The following is a 20201-nucleotide window of genomic DNA, read 5'->3' on the forward strand; positions in this document are numbered from 1 at the left end:
TGTAAACACGTGCTATTTCATTGCCAGTTTACTGCTTCTACTATCGGTGTCAAACGTATACGAGGCACTGGATTTTATAAAGAACTGATTATCTCATAAGCCTGGGCACACTGCCTCGTATATGCTGTTTCAACCTGTGCTAGGCAAGCACAAAGTGTCCAAGAATGTAGGCTAAGAATACAGTGATGGATGGTGTTACTGGTTCTAGGCCGGAATTGTTAGGAAATTCAGCTTCCTGGCGGTGCCCATGCCCCGTAAAATTTTGATGCTTCCCGACAGGAGCCTTGTGCTGTAGGACCTCCTGCTGTATGTTGATATGCTCACTTTTCCTGTCCATAAAATAATGATGCCGTTTGATGGAACGATTCTTTGTTTTACTGCATAGACCAGTTCCCCATTTGCTTTTACAGGTTCTGTTTTCGTTTTCATCTAAAATATGCAGCTGTGGCAATTGTTTATTTGCGGAGCATTGATCGCGAGCAGATTAGAGTAGGTTAGACTTTCCTGAAATTCGTCTGGATTCTTTAATAGTGTTATCGACGCAGCTTCCCAGTGGACATTGTTGTTAGTGGTGCTAGCAGTGCATTCGAGGTTCTAACTGCGACTCCAATGCTGAATTTTACCGAGGCTTAATTTTGCTGATTGCCACATGTAGGATCGCGGCTACAGCAGTATACAATGACTGAAGCGTAATTGATATGATAGTACAAAACTTGGCCAAATATGAGAGGAAGTTTACTGCGGTCGTTGAAAGGAAAACTTTACAATCCTTGCATTCCATCGGTACTAACGTACACGCCAGAAGAAGCTTGAGGAGAAGTTAAGGATCGCGCAAAAAGCGATGTAACGAAAAATGTTAGGGGTAACCATAAGAGACAGGAAGAGAGCGCTGGGGATTCGAAAGCAAACGGGTGCAGCCGATATTCTAGTGGACATTAAGTTGGAGTTGGACAGGCCGTGTGATGTGCACGTCCATTAACTGGTGGACCATCTGAGTTACCCAATGGGTGCCAAGGAATGGGAAGTGCAGTCGCGGATGGCAGAAAATTAAGTGTGGCGGTGAAATTAGTAAATTTGCAGGTGCAAGTAGGAATCAGCTAGCGCAGGACGCGGGTAATTGGTGATTGCTGGAAGAGGCCTTCGTCCTGCAGTGGACATAAAAGTAGGCTACAGCTGCTGCTGCTGATGATGATTGCAATGCCAGTAAGGTACTCTGTATCCTCCATTCCTTTATAGTTTTCTTTACTGACAGTCTTTGTTTAAGTTGTTGGAATCAAACTTTTTAAGCGGCATTTTAAGCTCAATCGTAAATATTGTGTTAGAATTGGTGCCACTAACAAGCAGGAATAATTAAAGGTACAAAAATGCTTATACGTCACAGCTAACTACGTAGCTTTAGGCGTGCATCTAGCCAAAATGTTTTACCGCGTTGCCCATTACGAAGAGCCTAGTTATTCGTGGAGCTCACCGTCTTCGCTGCACAGCCGGCCTTCAGTTAACGCTCAAAGTATTCAAGTAAGACCCATTCGCTGAAGAGGAGCTCTCCGTGGCTTAGCTTCTTCTTAAGACTGAACTCGCCGTACAGTTTTGTTCCAGGAGAAAATCGGTCTTTAGGTCCCGTGAAGGCACTGGCTTGAGGTGATTCTTAATTTGACGTGATGTCTGGCCCACATTCTTACTACGCTGGTGGGGCCTGCACAATCTCGACTTTCCTCACAAGCCTGTATGAATGCAATGCGCCAAAGCCCAGTCAACGAAATCATGGGCAAGAGACACACAGTGCAGTCAATGCACACATGCAACAGCGCACTAAGGCCCTTAATTATGCGCTCTGTGACAAAATAGGGAAAATTGACCACTCTAAATCCACGCTATGGCAAGCCGCGGGTAGCGCATATACCAGCTATCATCGGTGACTGCGCGCTTAATCCATCCCTAAGAAATTTTTCAGCTTGCGCGTGCTTGATAAGGTGCTTTGCTAATCTTTTTGGTTATGGTTAAAAGGTGTGGCGCGGGCCCTTACCGAGTATACGCATGAATGCATACTCGGTACTTTACGGTAGAAAGCAAGAAAAGTTAGAAAGGCAAATCCTTGTCAAAGGGTTCTGTGTTAGATGACGTTACATTCAGTTTGTAAAGTTTCCAGGTTTTTATTACATTTATCTCATAAATAAAAATTACAGCACCGTCACGACACCTTGATCCTTGTTTCGAGCGCATTGAATACCAGCCTCCCTTGCTATATAGTAGAAATCTGATGAGGAGTCCCCAAGCAGTTTTTGTACAGAATCGAACTCTCGGACTCTGCCATCTTCAAGGACAAGGACCCTGCATGAAGAGAGAGAGATAGCGAAAATAATTCCTCCTTTCAGGTGTGCTGTTAGCTATTTGAACCAGGCGCTAGAAGATTAAACGCTAAATAGTGATAACTTGGGCCGGTTGGCACACGTTAAACAAAATAGAGTAACATACATGGGATAGAACAATCAGAAGAAGACGGATGAAGTGCTGTTCAGCGCTTCGTCGATTTCCTGCCGTTTGACCTAGGCCTTACGCTGTTACTGTATTTAAAGAGAAACCAATATGTCCTATAGATGAGAAGAAACCAGGTACGAGACGAGATGTGTCGTCCCTATTATTGCGATAGCAATTATATGCACACTCCAAGCGCATTTCTGCCGTCGCCGTCGTCCTCGCCATGAGGTTCCGCATAAAGTCCAACGGCGATAAAGTCGTTGCCGCACGCCGTACGCTGTGTGTGCGAGTGAAAGCATGCGAGGGTGAGTCGGCAATCGCGTCTCAATGTAGCGCACGCGAGGGAGCTAGGCAAACCGGAAGCGCGCGGTCTTCTTTCGCGCGCGAGGCACGGGGGCGAGGTGACGGAGAGGGAGAGGGAAGGGGGGATGCGTTCTGGTCCGTCGGCTACTGCTCACATCACGGCCACGCGGGCGCCGTATCTTGAAAGCGATCTGCTTCGCGGGCGAAGTGCGCGCCCGCGCCGGCCTCACCTTCAAAGCAATCTGCGATGGCGACAAAGTGCATGCGCCGAGTGCCGGTAGCTTCGTATGCGCTCTGCTTTAGACGTTCGCGTTGAAGCGAGACGAGAGACAGCGCGAACGTCAATTTGCCCGGCGTTTTCACAGCCATTTCCCGCCGACATCGAGCGAGGTGTGTTTATGTTTACCTGTTACCGAAAGAGCTTGCCCACATGGCGCGTAATACACAATAGCTCATCGGAAGAGACCACGGTTTGCCAGATGTTGCTTATACAGCAGCGATCCATCATTACAGTTACAATTACCGGCAAATCTTTTATGCCTGATACGACCAACACTGCTGTGTCGGCTGCGGGTCGGAGCATACTTGACTAACTCATACAGCTATCGCATTGATAGCTGTAAAGTTACTGACTGACTCACCAATGCCTGGTTAAATTCAAATGGGAAGAGGCCATCGAACGTCTCCTCCGCCACTGTTTCAGCTTCGACAAACAATACCATACTCTCTAGTGTGCATTGAGAGAACTAGACAATTTGCCTTTTGCCAAAGCAAAGGTCCTCGATACCTGACCTCACATCTCATGAGCGGAGAAAGTCACGCGAGCTCTTCTATAGTACCTGAAGGCAACATACTTGAGCGCGTGACGGTATAGATGCACTGCTGCGTCTATAGTGTCTGTAATGGATTCAGACTGATGTTTTTTCTTTCTTTCATTCACTCCCCCCCCCCTTACGTGTCAGGTAGCAAACTGGAGAAAGTGTAGTTAACCTCGCTGGCTTACCTTTCTCCCCTCTATCTCTTTTCAGCTCTTGTGTAGCAACCTTCAAGGCTCAAATTTTGTGCGTCTTTCTTACGTACGTGAATGATTGCCAGTGACCACAATTATGTGCTGTGCATTGACACCGCGAAGCTTTTGATGATTTGCTCTTGCGTCAGAGGTCGAGGCTAAGGTGGGCCACACTTGGCATTGAGCGAGTTCTGGAACATTTCCATAACACCGAAGTGGGTCCTCGTCATTAACTATGCTGCACAAATGTACATCTAGCATTCCTCTAATAAGCTTCAGTACACATCCCCTGTTTACTTTCCTGTTCTTTTTTTGTCCATCTAGAATAGCATGCTAAAGCACAGCAACTCAGTCCCACCTCTAAGGCTTTCCTTAAAAAATATCTTTCTCACTCTATACCTCTATTGTTCTAAGAAATAAAAGAAAATTCAGACAAGAATGCTGCGTTGTGGTGCAGTAGTACAGATACAGGTGTGCTGAAGCCGCATTGTATATATCTACGTATTATTCTGGACATGCGCGTTTCAGTTTCTGAGTTCGTGATTTCTGAATTCGGAAAGTATACGTGATTCTTCATGTGCAGCATTCAGTTAGCTCTCGAACTGGGTTAGCGTTCGCTGTGGAAATCGCTGTTTACTCGCGGTGTCTTATTCACACTTGCCGTTGGCTGTTCTGAGGAACACTGTTGTATCTGTACATCAATGCTCAAGCAGTCCACTAGCTGCATTTGCTGCAAGGAAACGTGGTAATAAACCCACTAGAAGAAGAGGACGTTTACCCCCGCCCGTCAAAACCATTACAAGAGCCATCTCTCGCATGGAAGCTCCACCTATTCTCCTTCTGGCTTAAATTTCTCTAACACGCGCATCAGAATCTAGCATGGAGACCCTTGCGACCAGTATTGCGACTATTGCGACTCGCCTTGATGCCGTAGAGAAGATTGTTCAGTCGACTCAATCAAGCGAAACAAATCTAACCCCTTCGCTTCCGCCTGTGCGGAGCTTTGCCTCGCCTCGTGTTCCACAGCATGTTTTCGTGCTTCCTTCACCGTGTTCCATGCTGTAAGAAATTCACTATAAATTCTGCTACAGACATCGCATTGACAATGCCTGGTTTACTTTGCTCGCAAAAGGCTCCCGCATCAGATTCAATACGAAGGGTTTTAAAGGCGGACATAAGTGAAAGCCTTGCCACAGTTTCCACTGAAATTAAAGTTCTCAACGAAAATTGCGTTCACAGAGAAAATTGCCTACTCTGTTCAAACTTACGTTTTGTGCAATTCTTGGTCTCAGAGACCGACGAAAATTACGTCATGCTGCTTTGAAAAACTGGGTGTGTAAATTATTAAAGATAACTAGGAGCGTGCACACTGACTTTGTCAGTATACCAGTATACCATAATCTGCTTTTTGAATGTATTACCGATTTTCACCTAAGCTCGGACTCAAAACTTAAAACTCACGTCATCTATCTGGGCTTTGCCAAGGCCTTCGACTGTGTTTATCAGCGACGTTTGGCGAAACTTTTATGCTTGAGTTTCGAACCTCGCATTGTCATGGGCCCATTGTTTTCTTATGAATCGCTCGCAGTACACAGCTGGGACTCATAGCTTAGCCACTGCCAACGCCATGTCTGGAGTACCGCAACAGACCGTCCTCACGCCTCTTTTTTTCCCAGTTTCATAAATGACCTTCCTAACAGCATTTCATCGTATATCCGAGTCTTTGCAAACGAAGGCGTACTTTATCTTTGCATTACAGCCCATACCGACGAAGCAGTGTTTCAAAAAGATGCCTCTTAATAGAAACCTGGCGTTCCAATTCTCTCATGAAATTTAACATTTCCACATGTAACTTAAGTAGATTTCCCGTAAGCGCTTTAACAAGGATTACCCGTACTCTTTATCCTCCACAACCATATCCAGCGTTGAATCATATAGGTACCTCCGTATCACTATCAATAGCGCAATAGCAACTCGCGCCGTATCCTTCTAAATCACTTGGCTATGCCAGACGTACCCTTGCACTTTCCCTTCACTACGCAAAAACAAGCGGACAAAGCGTTCATCGAAATAAACGGAAGCACGGTTCACACATATGAACATGTCACCACGCTTGCTTAAATAACCCTACAGAATCGATGCAAAATCGCGCGCAAGACTTATGACTTCCAGGTACAGCCTTCAATAATGTGTTAGAGTGATGAAATCATCCCTATAGGACTGTAACCATTGGACATACACTTGGAAATTGCCAAGCTCTGCCTTTTCCAGCGACTATAACTTTCCACGACTGCATCGGAAAACTTTGTTATCCTACCGACCCGCACGTCTCGTCGCCTTTGAACTCTTGCAGCAGTCAGCAATTTTCGAAGTGCTTTCCTATTCTGTTTTCAATAATTCTACAGCCTGAACGTTTCTGCGAAACTTGAAACCACGCCTTTTTTCTCTTCGATGTTTACTGCTGACTGTTGCGCGCAAGTACAAAAGTCAGCATTGCTGTTTCTGCAATGCTTTGCGATAGCGTCACGCATCCAGAGGGCAGTGTGGCGAGACCCAGGGAGCTCTCGTTGGAACGATCTCAAAGACCCCAACGAGGCATACTTTTTGACGTCGCCTTTCCCCTGTCCCGCGCTACTGCCATGTAGATTATACGGGTTCCCAACCACCCCCAGATGTGCCGTGTAAGGACGAAGAAATTTTTTTCTCAGTGGTTTGATTATGGGGTAAATAAAAATTTCTGAACTCTCGTTTGCTAAGCATTTATAGGCGTTAAATTAGGGCTTACAAAGTTTCCCCGCTCACCTTCACCAGCCATAGGAGGCAACCATTACATATTTGCTGAGAGAGAGAGAGAGATAAACGAAGAAGGAAAAGGGTCTATTGTGTAAGTGATGTGGACCAAACGTTTGGAGAGTAAAGGTTAATTATGATATTTAGAAATACTGCGTAATGTGAAAGGTGTACCTTGTTTTCTTCATGTGCTGGGAGAACTAAACCCGGTTAATATGCCTGGGGATGGGGGACATTGTGTGGGTGATCTATGATGAACGTTTAAGCTGTGTAGGTTAACTGGAACCTTTATAAAAACTTACACAGGTATTCCAGAGTGTACGAACACATTTTACAAACCGTGTACAAAGATTGGATATGCCTTGAAATTAACCTATTTGCCCAAAAAGTTGATATTTCGAGGAAATGGGAGGCATCTGATGTGTGATATTGACACGTACACATGTTTATCTTTCACCGGTGGCCGCTTTCAACATTGGCTGACAAATGTTAAACGTTATCGCTCGGCGCAGGACGCGCCTGCATTGGAAGCTTCTCGGACGTTATCAATGCTTCTATCCGTCGTCTGTGGTCACCGACGCCCATGTAATCTGATTGTATGAGCGACGCGAATTGTCTAGAACTTTCTGGAAGACACGCGGGCATCAGGGATTAATCTGGAACCTTCGATGACTCAGGTATAAAAGCCTACGCGTTTCGCCGCTGATCAGATTTTGACGATCGCCGACTGTGTTCGCCGCTATCGTTGTGCTTCAAGTGTAACTTGCTTTTGTGGGCACAGGTTCGCCCAATAAAGAATCAGTTTCGTCATTCCCAGTTTTACGACTGTTTGCTTCATCGTCACTACTACGTGACAATATATAGGGCCAAGATTCAAAAGGGCCAATTAATTATGGCTTCGCTAAAAAACTCCACACGGAAGGGCTCCAAAGCCTTATACGGCCGTTATCCGAAAGGTGTTCCACTCTCCTTGGTGAACAGTACTTCAGAGGTTAACCTTCGGCAAAAAATAAGTTGAGGGGAGGGGGTGAATCTATGGCAATAGTATATATTTTCGAGCGTAAATAACAGCTGTGCCAATAAGTACAGAATATTTGTTTGCTGCTATTTTCAGCGAGTGCTTACCGGCTGTCCTCAGAGAACTCAGGCTCGCACCGACTTCAGCTTCGGTGTAAATTGGGCACATGTTAAATCTGATATGCCTATGAAGTTTATTGTCTGGACGTGGGCTCAATACAAAATTGTAGAAGCGATATACCCACATATTTCACGTGTCCTAAAAGAACGTAATGTGACAGAGAGTTTTAGTTTACACAAAACTGGGGGTTCATGTCATCGGACATATTCGGGCAACAATGTGTGTTGTTTATTTGCAGGCAACTGAAGTTTCGATTGCTACTGTTTAACATCAATGGCTTCACTTGAAATTCAGCTGTGGTTTTGCAAGCTTGTATGTGTTTGCTGTTTCTTCAACAAGGACGAGCGAGCGTCGATTGTGGAGTCAGTCAGCGCCGTATCACGGAGCAAGGCGGTGAAATGTGCGAGAATACGGGCGTTTAGGCAATGAACAGTCGACTGCAAGTTTACTCTGACAGTCATTTATGTTTCTTTTTATCCAGGATACCGTGGTAGTCATCATCATTATTTACTTCTGGCGCGGACTTAATTACGTATACGTCTCACCTATCGCAGTCGAGGACCGTGTGAATGCGATGTGCCACGGTGAGAACAGTGCAGTCCGCGAATGCCTCCCTGAGTGTGGCCTGTAGGAGGCGATCCGTGTCGCCGTCCATCTGTGATGTAGCCTCGTCAAGCAGCAGGATCTTGGACTTCCTTAGGAGGGCACGCGCCAGGCAGACAAGCTGCCGCTGACCGACGCTGCGAAACACGCACCCAAATAATCCATAACACGTATGACAATCACTTTCTTTTCCCCGGCAGCCCTTGCATGCGGCAACTTGCCTGCGGAATGCGCGAAGTGGTCTTTACGTCAATAAAGTCGTGATTGTTATTTTACGTCGCTGAATGGTCCGAACTTGCGTCAGAACCCCTTCACCATACTGTGGTCGCTAATTTCCGCACTACTACAAATTATTTTAATTAGTGCATTCAATTCTCGGCAGTCTAACATGATCGCCCTAACCGTGACTTTTGCATCGTCCTAATAAAACACCCAGTCACGTTTCGTACAGCCACCCAATCTCGAGGTCAAACGGGCTTCACCACTGCTCCGTTGCTTTCAAAGTGTGACAACATTTTAATAATGTGCTTTCAGGCGCAGGGGTTGCTAAATTTTCTCTGAGGCAGCTGAAGTTTGCTTCATTTCGTAAGCTGTTTGGAAATTTTAAGTGAAGGACTGCTTTGTGACGGGGGGTGAGGCAGTTACACTGGGGGTAGGTATTAGGTGGCTATGCATATCTACAATAAGTAGCAGGGGCGTCGCCACAATGTAACCACACGTCAGTATTTGTTTTATGTGGCGTGCCTTGAAATCGGTACTTAGCCAGTTTGGCTTTTGCTCTTTCTTTAGATAAATGAAATGTCTCCTATGTTTATAGGAAACACATTTCGTACAAACTCAGTTTTTTTACTCGACATCTTTAAAGAAGTATAATACGCCACTGTAACCAATATAAAATGTGATATAAGCTGTAACTCTGAAGATCAAAGGAAATGAAAAAAAAGAAATAAAAAACGGAACAAACAATGAAAGTCGTTTTCTTCGTCATCAGCATGCATAGTCGTTTTTGCCTTCCCTGCAATGAGGATTATCTACCCCGCCACGGTACCTCACTAGCTATGGCGTTGCGCTGGTGAGCCCTCGGTAGCGCGTTCGTTCCTGGACACTCGGGCTGCATTCCAATGGGAGCGGAATACGAAAACGCTTGTGTACCGTGGATATGGTCCGCGTCAAATAACCCCAGGAGGTCAAAACAATCCGGAGCGCTGCACTACGGCTTTCCTCGGAACCAATTGTTCAGTGTGAATGCGTTAGAGTCCAGATTTTATTTCTCATTTTTTAATGAGAGCTTTGAAATAGATGTCTCCTACCTAAAGTTTTTCTCCTCCACTTGAGTTTATAAACGCACTAGAGCAAAAAGCACAGCCTTTTTTGCGATAGCAATTATATGAATACTCTAGGCGAATTTCTCCCGCCGTCGCCGTCGCCGTGAGGTTCCGTATGAAGTACAAGGGCGATAAAATCATCGCCGCGCGTTATACGCTGTATGTGAGAGTGAAAGCGTGCGACGGTGAGTCAACAATCTCGGCTCGCGCACACAAGGGCGGAAAGCGGGAAGGAAGCGCGCATGCTTCCAGTCGCGCACAACGCTCCAGAGGGAGGGTAGGGAAGTGGAGGGGCCGCACTTTACTGCGACCGCGCGCTCCCGCCGGGCCGCAAGGCTCGGGCGTAGTGTGGGGGGGGGGGGGGGTCGCGTTCTGGCTTCGAGCGCCCGCCCGCGTGGCTGCATCTCGAAGGCCATCTGCGGCGGGGGCACATACCGCCCTCTAGGTGATTTCGCGGCTAACATCGCGTTGATGCGAGCGCCGGCAGGGAACTGAATTCGCTCGCTGCTGCTGTGCTGACGCACTCCAGCGGGGTTTTGACACCGAGTTTGCGCGGTCATCGAGTGAGTTGCGTTCATGTTTGCTAGTGCGCGCGTGATACCATGCTTGTTAACTTAGTTAGTGCGCGTATATGTACAAGTTTATACGGCCGATAAAACTGCTATCCTTACTTTGTATAGCTGTCCACTAATTTGCTATTGCCTTTTGTGCAAAATGCGACATTTTCCTACTCACTGATTATTATCAGAATTACAAAAGTAGTTTTGCCTAAAAGAAACTTGTGTTTAGATTAAACATGGTGAGCAATCGCAGAAACTTATCTCACTAATGTCGCTGTTCGCGAAACTCAAGGAAATTGGTGCTGCTATCTGTTCATCGGCGCTATCTACCTGTCTGGGGGTTTCACCGTGCTGAAGCTGATAAATACGATGAAGTGCGCCTTCGTTAAGCTCTAGGTAACAATCGCATACTATCGCTTGGGTCGAAGCTAATGAGAAGAATATATATAGCACTTGAAGCATCGGCAGATTGCAGCAATTTCTTTATTTTATTTAAAAAATACCTTACAGGCTTCAATTGAGGCATTGACTAAGGCGGGCAGTACATAGAAAACACACAGAAAATACATAGCATATATGACATACATCAAAGAGTAGCAATTGACATAACGCAACCGGATCCTCAACCGGAGTACTAACGCGACATAGCGTGATAGCGGTAAACACGGCGACATAATGGTACCATCGCTACAATAAGATGCAAGAAGGTAATTAATTTAATTATGGGGTTTTACGTACCAAAACCACGATCTGATTATGAGGCACGCCGTAGTGGGGGACTCCGGAAATTTCGACCACCTGGGGTTCTTTAACGTGCACCTAAATCTAAGTACACGGGTGTTTTCGCATTTCGCCCCCATCAAAATGCGGCCGCCGTGGCCGGCATTCGATCCCGCGACCTCGTGCTCAGCAGCCCAACACCATAGCCACTGAGCAACCACGGCGGGTCTGCAAGAAGGTAGTGTAAATACACGAATGCGTGGTGCGACAATCATAAATTTTCACATTCTATTAGACATGTAGTCTGTCAAGGCGTCATGGAATAAATCATGGTTAGACGGGCATGCGATGTTATCCGGGAGAGAATTCCAAAACCGGACGGCACGAGGAAGGGCAGAGTATTGGAATGCTTATGTAGAACCGTAAATGCGGGCATAGCTGCAATGATTATGAAGCCTGTGTGGCGTGGAGTAGGGTCGTTTTAAGCATGCCGGTGCTCGAGTGGAATGAATGAATTTGTGAAACAGTGTTAACAGGGCAATGTCACGGTGAGTGTTCAGGGATTGTAATGAAAGTTTAAGTTTTATTTGGGTTACACTGGACTGGTAGCTCTAATCGTTTAAGATGAAACGGCTTGCCCTATTTTGAATCCGTTCTAGCAGTTCAATTGAGTATTTTTGGTGAGGGGACCAAATGGGGGACGCGTACTCCAGCTGGGACCGAACGAGAGTTACATAAGCTAGCCAGCGAACATTTGAAGGAACATTTTATAAGTTGCGTCGCATGTATCCCAATGATCGGGAGGCGTTAGCTGAAATGCACGTGATGTGTTCTGACCAAGAAAGATTCGACGTGAATAGCACTCCTAGATACTTATATTGATTAGCCATTGCAACAGGGTAATTATTAATATCGTATGAATACGATGAAGTTGTCGGCTTCCGGGTAAACGACATTACTTTGCACTTTGAGGTATTTAAAGTCATTCTCCATTTGTTGCACCAACTAATAATTTGTTCAAGGTCTTGCTGAAGAACGAGATGATCGTCTGAACTTTTATATGGGCAATAAATCATGCAGTCGTCAGCGAATATTCTTATAGTGGACTACATCATGTGTGGTAGGTCTATAATAAAGATGAGGAAAAGCAAGGGAGCGAGGACGCTGCCCTGTGCAATAGCAGAAGAAACGTCTGTTATGGAGGAAGAGTAGTTATTTGCAATAGTTAACTGCTGACGATTTGACAGAAAGTTACGGAGCCATGACAAGGTAAGACAGTCCAATTTCAGTGCGGAGAGCTTTGATATTAGGCTACAATGTGCGACATGATCAAACGCCTTCGAAAAATCAAGAAAAAAAAAGCAATCATTTTGTAAGTTATAATTCAAGTTAATGGGTAGATCTGTTGTAAATTCAAGTAACTGGGTCTTGCATGAGAGGCCCTTCCTAAAACCATGCTGCTTATGAAAAAGAATTTGTTAGACTCAAGGTGTCTGTAAATCTGTGAAGCGATAATATGTTCGAGCAATTTGCAGGAAATGCATGTCAAGGAGATGGGACGCTAATTTTCACCGGAGTTTCTGTTGTCATTTTTAAATACAGGTATAAGTTTTGCCATCTTCCAGACTGTGGGAAGGTGACAAGTCGCAACTGACTATCTGAATATGTGAAGGAGAATTCTGCTTGATACTGATATGGTATTCTTTAAAATCTGTGTTTATACCACCTACGCTACATGAAGAAGACATCTTAAGGTTATTTATGAGAGAAGAAAGGCCCTCAAAAGTGACTTCAATAGGTTCCATGTTTTGGTAGCTGAACTCTGAAACACAAGGTACGTTTACATTGTCCTCCTGGGTAAACATAGAGCTGAAAAATGAATTGAAAGCCAATCAACATTCTCTGGCTGGAACAGATATAATGCTGCTGTTTTGTAAGGACACCTGATCGAATTCGTTGTTCGGATTTATTATTTTCCAAATCTTACCTGGATTGTTTTTGTGTAGCTCTGGAAGATCATTAGAAAAATATTTCTTCTTAGCTTCATCTAAAGCTGAGCAGTACGATTTGAGATGAGCTTTCTAATTCTGCAACGCAGCTCACGTGCGAGCTCTCTTAGCAATACTATACAAGCGCTTTTTTTTCTTATTCCTCTTGCGTTGAAGCTTTTTAGTAAACCAAGGGTTTCACTTATCATTCGTTATATTTACGAGTGGGACATACTTGTCTTTTGACGCGCACAGTTTATTTTTAAACAGTATCCAGTTTTCCTCAACGGACCTGCTGTAAAATGATGGCCACATCGTGTTTACCAAAAAAGTTTCAAGTTCCGAGATTATTGTTCTATAATTACCCTTATTGTAATCACGAATTTGCTTACTCGTTACACCGGTATCCTGTGGCGTTATGTTTATTGTTATGTGGAGTAAATGGTGACCGCTGAAGCCATCCAAGTATTCTATGTGACCTATAGTTTCAGGTGCAGTACTAAGAAGAAAGTCGAGAACATTGGAACCACGTGTAGGTTTTGTAGCAGCTTGAAAGAGATTGAAATCTAAAGACAAGTTGATGAATTCAGACGATGTATGACAAGGAGATGATAATTTCTCCCAATCAATTAGCGGATAATTGAAATCCCAAGAAGATAGACTGAGTCAGCCGGGAAGAGTTCAACGGCTTTGTTGATTGTGTCACGCAGAGCATTGATGAAAGAACTGTTAGAATCCGGTGCACGGTAGCAATTACCGATTAGTATCCTAGAAGAAGAGATCGTGCAGCCCACCAAAATAACCTCGAGATCAGAATTAGTGTTGACCAAAAATGACGTGACGGCTTTCTTTACACCAATCAAGACCCCGCCCCCTCTTTTAAGAGAGCGGTCACACCTATATATGTCATCCATGTTTGAAAATGAAAAGATTTCATCATCCTTTATTGCAGAATGCAGCCAGGTTTCCGTGAAAGCGATAACGTCGGATTTACTGTCTCCCAAGAAAGAAGAGATAAGCTCGCGCTTCGATAATATGCTTCGTGGATTAGCGTACGACAGTGATAGCGAGGGTAAAATCGGGGATAGCTTTGGTGCATTGCGACTCTGTGCGGATGCTCTCAACCGTAGCTATCTATTCAGTGCGACAACTGGGCTTGCAGAACCATCGTACGTATAGATTCTTGAATCAATACGCAGCTCGTCCACTGAAAGCTTAAAAAGTTTGTTCTGGGATTTCGCGAATTCAATTAGCTTTTGTCTAGCGCATCGAGTTTCCGGTGAAAAATCTTCGCGAATGGAAAATGACGTCCCCTTAAGTTTGTACGCGGAAGACAGAATGCGATCTTTGTCTTTAAAGAGGGTGAGCTTGGCTATTATGGGTCTGCGTTTATGTTCACTATATTTTCCCAACCGATGCACCCGTTCAAATTGTTGGTCATTTATTTGGCTACCAAGCTTATCTGCACAGAAGTCGAATTATTTTCTGCTCCCACTTTGCCCAATATTCTCTAGCGTCGTCGTCCAAACCGAAAAAAAGCAGATTCGAACGTCGCAGCCTGTTCTCGGAATCGTCATAGCGTGCCTTTATAACAGCCACCTGTTCAGACACAACGCATACAGCGTCGGAATTTGCTCCAGCCCTAGACTGGCGATTTAACGCCATTGATTTTTCGAAAGAAACAATCTTGTCACTTAAAAGTTTAATTTTATTGTCAGATTCTGCTTGCTTCTGCCTGGCAGACTTCAAATCAGCTATCAGGGAAGCTTGACCTTCTTCAAGCTTGCGAATGGCATCTAGAGCCTGGGCAAGTGAATCGGCCTCAGCTTTTGTCATGGGGCCAGGATTAGATTCAATGACACCGAAAGCAATAGTAAAATAGCAGACAAGGAGCGAAATTTGCGAGTAAACACAGCCTTCAAAAATCTCAACTTGTCAATATACTGTGGTGGGCACGACACCGCCAACAAAGAGTAATTACTACTTCTAACACAATGTGCACCTTTCTGGAAACTAACCTGTAATAACAGCCAGCGTGAGTTCGGCATTTTAGGTGCGATGTCGTGCCCGAAGTGGGAGCCAGCCAGCTGTACTTTATATCCTGTGTCGGCCGCCGTGACAAGTCCGTCACAAGCACTACCCTATAGCATAAATCAGTAACAAGCATTACCCTATAGCATCAAATGTGGGAATGACTTTGCACCTGCCGCATTAAAATTTGGTGCGGTCCACCATTTCGCCGAGACAAAATGCCAGTGAGCTATCAGCATTAGTTTTTAGGGCATATCGCGCTAGATAGAAGCGAATTCAGAGGTACTTATAACATTGTCGCAAATCACGTTAAAATTAATTGTGCATGAGCCTGGGCCGAAGTGAAAGAACTGTCCCTGTGGTGTGGTATTTCGTTTTCGAGCCGTGCAGTTTCCTCCGCCACGGCAGCAACACAAGCTTCGAAGCTGTGCAATCATCTAAACCCGCAGTGACACGAAAGACTTGAGATTGATTCTGTTTGCATGTATAAAGCTTGGCTAAGTATTGCTTGTTCGCTGTTGAGACATTGCAATTAGCGCCAAAAAGAAAAAAAATATTATTCAGAGAGCAATCGCAGAATTCCACAAGTAAATCAGTGTAAATGGAACTATACAGTGTAGTATCCCGTGCCCTCCTCTGTCTGTTCTTAAGTATTGTCACGTTATTGTGACGATGAAGAATGAGACACAGCCAAAGGCGCAAATTAAATGTTACCTTTTTATTGAGCCGTCTTATGTCCATATAGAAAAACAAATAACACTCTGAGCAGAACGCAATAGAGAGCATGATCATTGATCGTCGAACTCTGATAGATGGGACAACCGCGTCGGCCACTTCTACATGACTCATCGTAGACTCAAGCGTACGTTCTAGAATGTACGCCGCTATTCCCTTTGCGCATACAATCTGATTATACAAGATTCTATCACGATAGAATCGGCGACAACTTTCGGGAAAGTCGCGATGCATGCAGGCGCGTCTTGGGCAGAGCGATAACATTAACACTTGTTAGCAGGTGAAAAATGATCACCGAAAAAAGGATCGACAATGTACGCATGTCACTATGTTTAGCGCTATAGTTACGTATCTATCCCACTTGGGTAATAGCCGTATAAAAACTAAAAAGCTGAACTGAAGTTTGAATTTCTCAAGAGGAGCACGTTGTGCCGTATTTCCCGTGTATGGCTCAGTTAGAGGAGGAATAAGACATTAAAACATACAGTGCGTAAAAACGCCTTGTCAAACTTAATTAAAAACTAATGCTATAAGCAGCGGATAAAAATCTAGAGCTCAATCGTGGCACATGTACACTTGAACGCTTGAACAAGGCAATGTGGCCATTAAAATTGCGTTACAGAATCGGGGACATATAATTAGGCAGGGCGCAGTCGGCTGCGCTCAGTACGACACGCTCTTCTTGGGATAGCCAAGCCGTCATCCATTCCCTCGCGAGTTCTCAGGCTCGTGAATTAAGAATGCGAGCTCCTGAATTTCCCCGCTGTCCATCTATAATGGGGAACATACTGGCTGAACATAACTCTCTGTTCCCTGTTCCCTACCACAGAGAGCTACATGAGCAGCAATGATGCTTATTAGAAGGCATGAGCAAAATCTCCTGTCTAATGTCATTCGACCGTGGCCTAGAATCATTTACACAGACGTCGCTGCACCGTAAAAATATTTAGGAACTGTGTTTGGAATATGTAGTGCATTATATACAGGAATTCGCGGTGTGAACGACGAGAAGACCGTTTGTGTCCAACTTTCCGTTCTTGCCATAACGATGAAATCAAAAGTAGTCGGCATGAATTTACAAGTTCCCTCTATTGCACGTATCAGCCGTGACGGAAAACACGTCTTTGCAGACGACTCAGTACCACCTAGCTAAAGCGGCAGCTGTGCTTTTATGGGAACCGTGATGAGCCATGAAGCGTTTGAGACCTGTGACCGCAACGACTTTTGCAGAACTGATTTGCCCAGCACTCGGCACGTTTCGCCTATACTGGTGCAGTGGACAATATTTCGTGGTTATAAGCCAGCAACAGAAAAAATAATTGAGATATCGTTTTTCATTGCTGAGTTGAGTTATAAGCTTGATAGACTCGTTTTGTGAAAATTTGCAATTTTCAGCTATTTTTATTAAAACATTGACAGGCAAAATAAAACATTCGCTACAAACAGTCACTAGATTTCAACTGTTTCTTTTAAATGCAGCAAACCTAATCAAATTTAGCACATGGTTGCTGAGAAAAAAAATCTTTTTCCTGTCCCATGTATTTACATAGGAGCCCCCAAACTAAAGCTTCCTCTGAAGAGCGCGAAACACTATCACAGAGTTGGAACTGAATACCACAGCGGAGTGGTGTGCAGCTCCGTCTCTCTGTCTGCGTCTTTCGTGCTCCTACATTTAGCTATGCAATACTAACAAGCACAAGTATCCACTCTTGTGGGCTGCAGAGGATCGCAATGAATTCCCAGTATGCTTCCCGTATGCCAATTGATATCTGTTGGAGACTTCTCGTATCAACACGTCTGCAGAAAACTTTGAGTGTTGTTGTAGCGCGAGGCATGAACACCCAATAAATTTGTAACGTTAAGCCTTTGCGAGAGCTAAGAGGATGTGAAGGAAAATTGGCAGTGTTGGCTATAAACATTGTATCTGTTATGATTGCATTGTTTTTGTGAAGTGACCCATCGAGAGAAGTGCAATAAAATTTGCTACAACGCTTCGTTTGAGTCCTCCAGAGTATTGCCGCAGCGGATGGCACAGCTTCAAACGAAATATGTTTGGAATCCTTATTGGCGCTATTTCCCGCATGCAAAGTTACGTATACAAAAACTGATCGGACAGTAAGAACCATACGACGAAACAGACAATAAAAGCGAGAGAAAGCATCGGGGAAATTAATTGTTATGTTTAATTGAAATGCACAGTTAATAATGTAATGGATATAAAAACTAGACGGAAAGATAACTTGCCGCAGGTGGGCACCAATCCCGTATCGTCGGCATTACGCGTGCGGGTTCATTCATTGCTCTTCACCTTATTAACACAATGGCGTTCAGGGCCCCGTGTCTTGGAAAATCCGGCGTCGGCGTAGGTGTCAGCGTCCATGGCGGCGAAAATCATCCCGAGCCACCCCGACCACGCAGGCCGTACGCGTGGTGCAAGGTATTATTGAACAAAAATTGAATTTCTCACAGTGCAAGCCGTCAGAAAAATGGTAAAGTACGACTTCATAAACAATCTAGAGCCATTGTGGCGTCGGATTGTAATTTCAATGTACGAGAAAACATAATTCTGTTACGAGGAAACTCCAACGCAAACCTTTTTCCAGCATTTATACCATACCAACAGCGGCGCGCTGGGGTAGGGGACTTGCGAAAATCATATCCAGATGACGCTCGTATCCTCGGCAGGTCGTATCCTCGGCGGCCATCCTGCGCCTAATGCGTTAATTGTGGACACGCGCGCGTGTCGGGGCAATAGCAAACAGATATTAACGTAAAAAAAAGGGCCTAGGGCCTTCACATTTTATTGCCCTGGAAAAACGCCTTCCCAGCAATGCATTTCTGTTTAAAAGTGAAGCCGATTTTAAGGGGATCGATATAAGCTTGGTTTTTGTAAGCTGGCTTTCCCACGTTCGGTGTGGAAGTGAAGCCTGCTCATAAAAAAATGCGATGCGAATGGGGCCCGACAACGCTGTCACGTTCCACTCTTAAAGGCGAAGCTTAAGCGTTCTTCATCAAGTAAACGACAGCGCCAGAATATGCACAGGACCAAACGACGAGTAACGAGACAGACACAGGGCGCACTAACAACTGAAGGTTTATTCAGAAAAAGCGCAGAATATGTATACCGGCTGAACATGAATAAACACATAAAAGGAAACTGTCACTTGCATCACATGGCCAAGCCTACTGCGCGCGAATTGGGGTTCTAGTAAGGAATCTGATATCCTTATCCGAGGGTACGACGGAGGGCATACTAACACAGGACTCATCCAGCTTTTTTATTTCCAGGGCTTCAACAATCTCCCTTGTTAGTCTGTCTGCTGATTTGAACATGATGCTAGTATTTTCCATTAATTCAGTGCAGTCGCAGTCCCTACAATGAATACCTAGATGTCCTGATATTGTCTTTGTTGTGTTGTACTTATGTTCTTTCAATCTCTCATATAGGCACCTTCCCGTTTGGCCTATGTAAGACGCACCGCAATTCAAAGGAATTGAATACACCGCGTTTTTCGCGCAGTGCACAGGCTTATCTCGATGATTCATGGTACATACATTTCTCATCCAAACATGTCTGCTGGGAGTTCCAGCCTAGAGCAAAGAAACCAATTTTGATGTTTCATTCTTCTCATTCAAAGCTCGTAAAGCGCGGTATAGTTCACTCATCCATTGACAATGCCTTAAATAAATCATGCGTTCATCGCATGAGAAGAAGTTTCGACGAGCAAGTACGTCACCTAACTGAAGCGGGGTATCCGCGAACATTGCTCTCTGCAGTTGCAGAAAAGATGCTCAGACTCAAGAAGCAAGGCAATAACGCCAACCACTCGGGAGCACAACAAGGCACGAAGAATGTGTCCGCCATTCCCTACATACATTCTATTTCGCATAACCTGAAGAAAGTAGCGGAAACGGGTGGCAGTAAAAGTTTTTTTTACCGCACCGGAAAAGCTCGCAAATATGTGCAGAGCGGTTAATGAAGGAAGCAAGGCATCAGTATGTACCACGAATCATCGAGATAAGCCTGTGCACTGTGCGGAAAACGTGGTCTATTCGATTCCTTTGAATTGCGGTGCGTCTTACATAGGCCAAACGGGAAGGTGCCTAAATGAGAGATTGAAAGAACATAAGTACAACACAACAAAGACAATATCAAGACATCTAGGTATTCATGGAAAATACTAGCATCATGTTGAAATCAGCAGACAGACTAACAAGGGAGATTGTTGAAGCCCTGGAAATAAAAAAGCTGGATGAGTCCTGTGTTAGTATGCCCTCCGTCGTACTCTCGGATAAGGATATCAGATTCCTTACTAGAACGCCATTTCGCGCGCAGTAGGCTTGGCCATGTGATGCAAGCGACAGTTTCCTTTTTTGTGTTTATTCATGTTCAGCCGGTATACGTATTCTGCGCTTTTTGTGAATAAACCTTCAGTTGTTAGTGCGCCCTGTGTCTGTTTCGTTAGTCGTCGTTTGGTCCTGTGCATATTCTGGCGTTGTCTTTTACTTGAGATGAAGAACCAA

General features: G+C 44.7%; 1 protein-coding gene across 1 annotated transcript in view; it reads right to left on the bottom strand.

Moving 5' to 3' along the window:
* Window positions 1-2136: 2136 nt before the first annotated feature.
* LOC119443683 (ATP-binding cassette sub-family C member 3) overlaps window positions 2137-20201 on the bottom strand; it is a 203301-nt gene continuing 185236 nt past the window's right edge. Inside the window, exons 25-26 of the mRNA XM_049660466.1 lie at window positions 8261-8455; window positions 2137-2328 (exon numbers count right to left, since the gene is read on the bottom strand). Of these exons, the coding sequence (XP_049516423.1) occupies window positions 2178-2328; window positions 8261-8455 (346 nt within the window). The 3' untranslated portion in view covers window positions 2137-2177. The remainder of the gene's footprint in view (window positions 2329-8260; window positions 8456-20201) is intronic.

Source organism: Dermacentor silvarum, chromosome 1, assembly GCF_013339745.2.
Source record: "Dermacentor silvarum isolate Dsil-2018 chromosome 1, BIME_Dsil_1.4, whole genome shotgun sequence".
In the NCBI taxonomy this organism is placed as follows: domain Eukaryota; kingdom Metazoa; phylum Arthropoda; class Arachnida; order Ixodida; family Ixodidae; genus Dermacentor; species Dermacentor silvarum.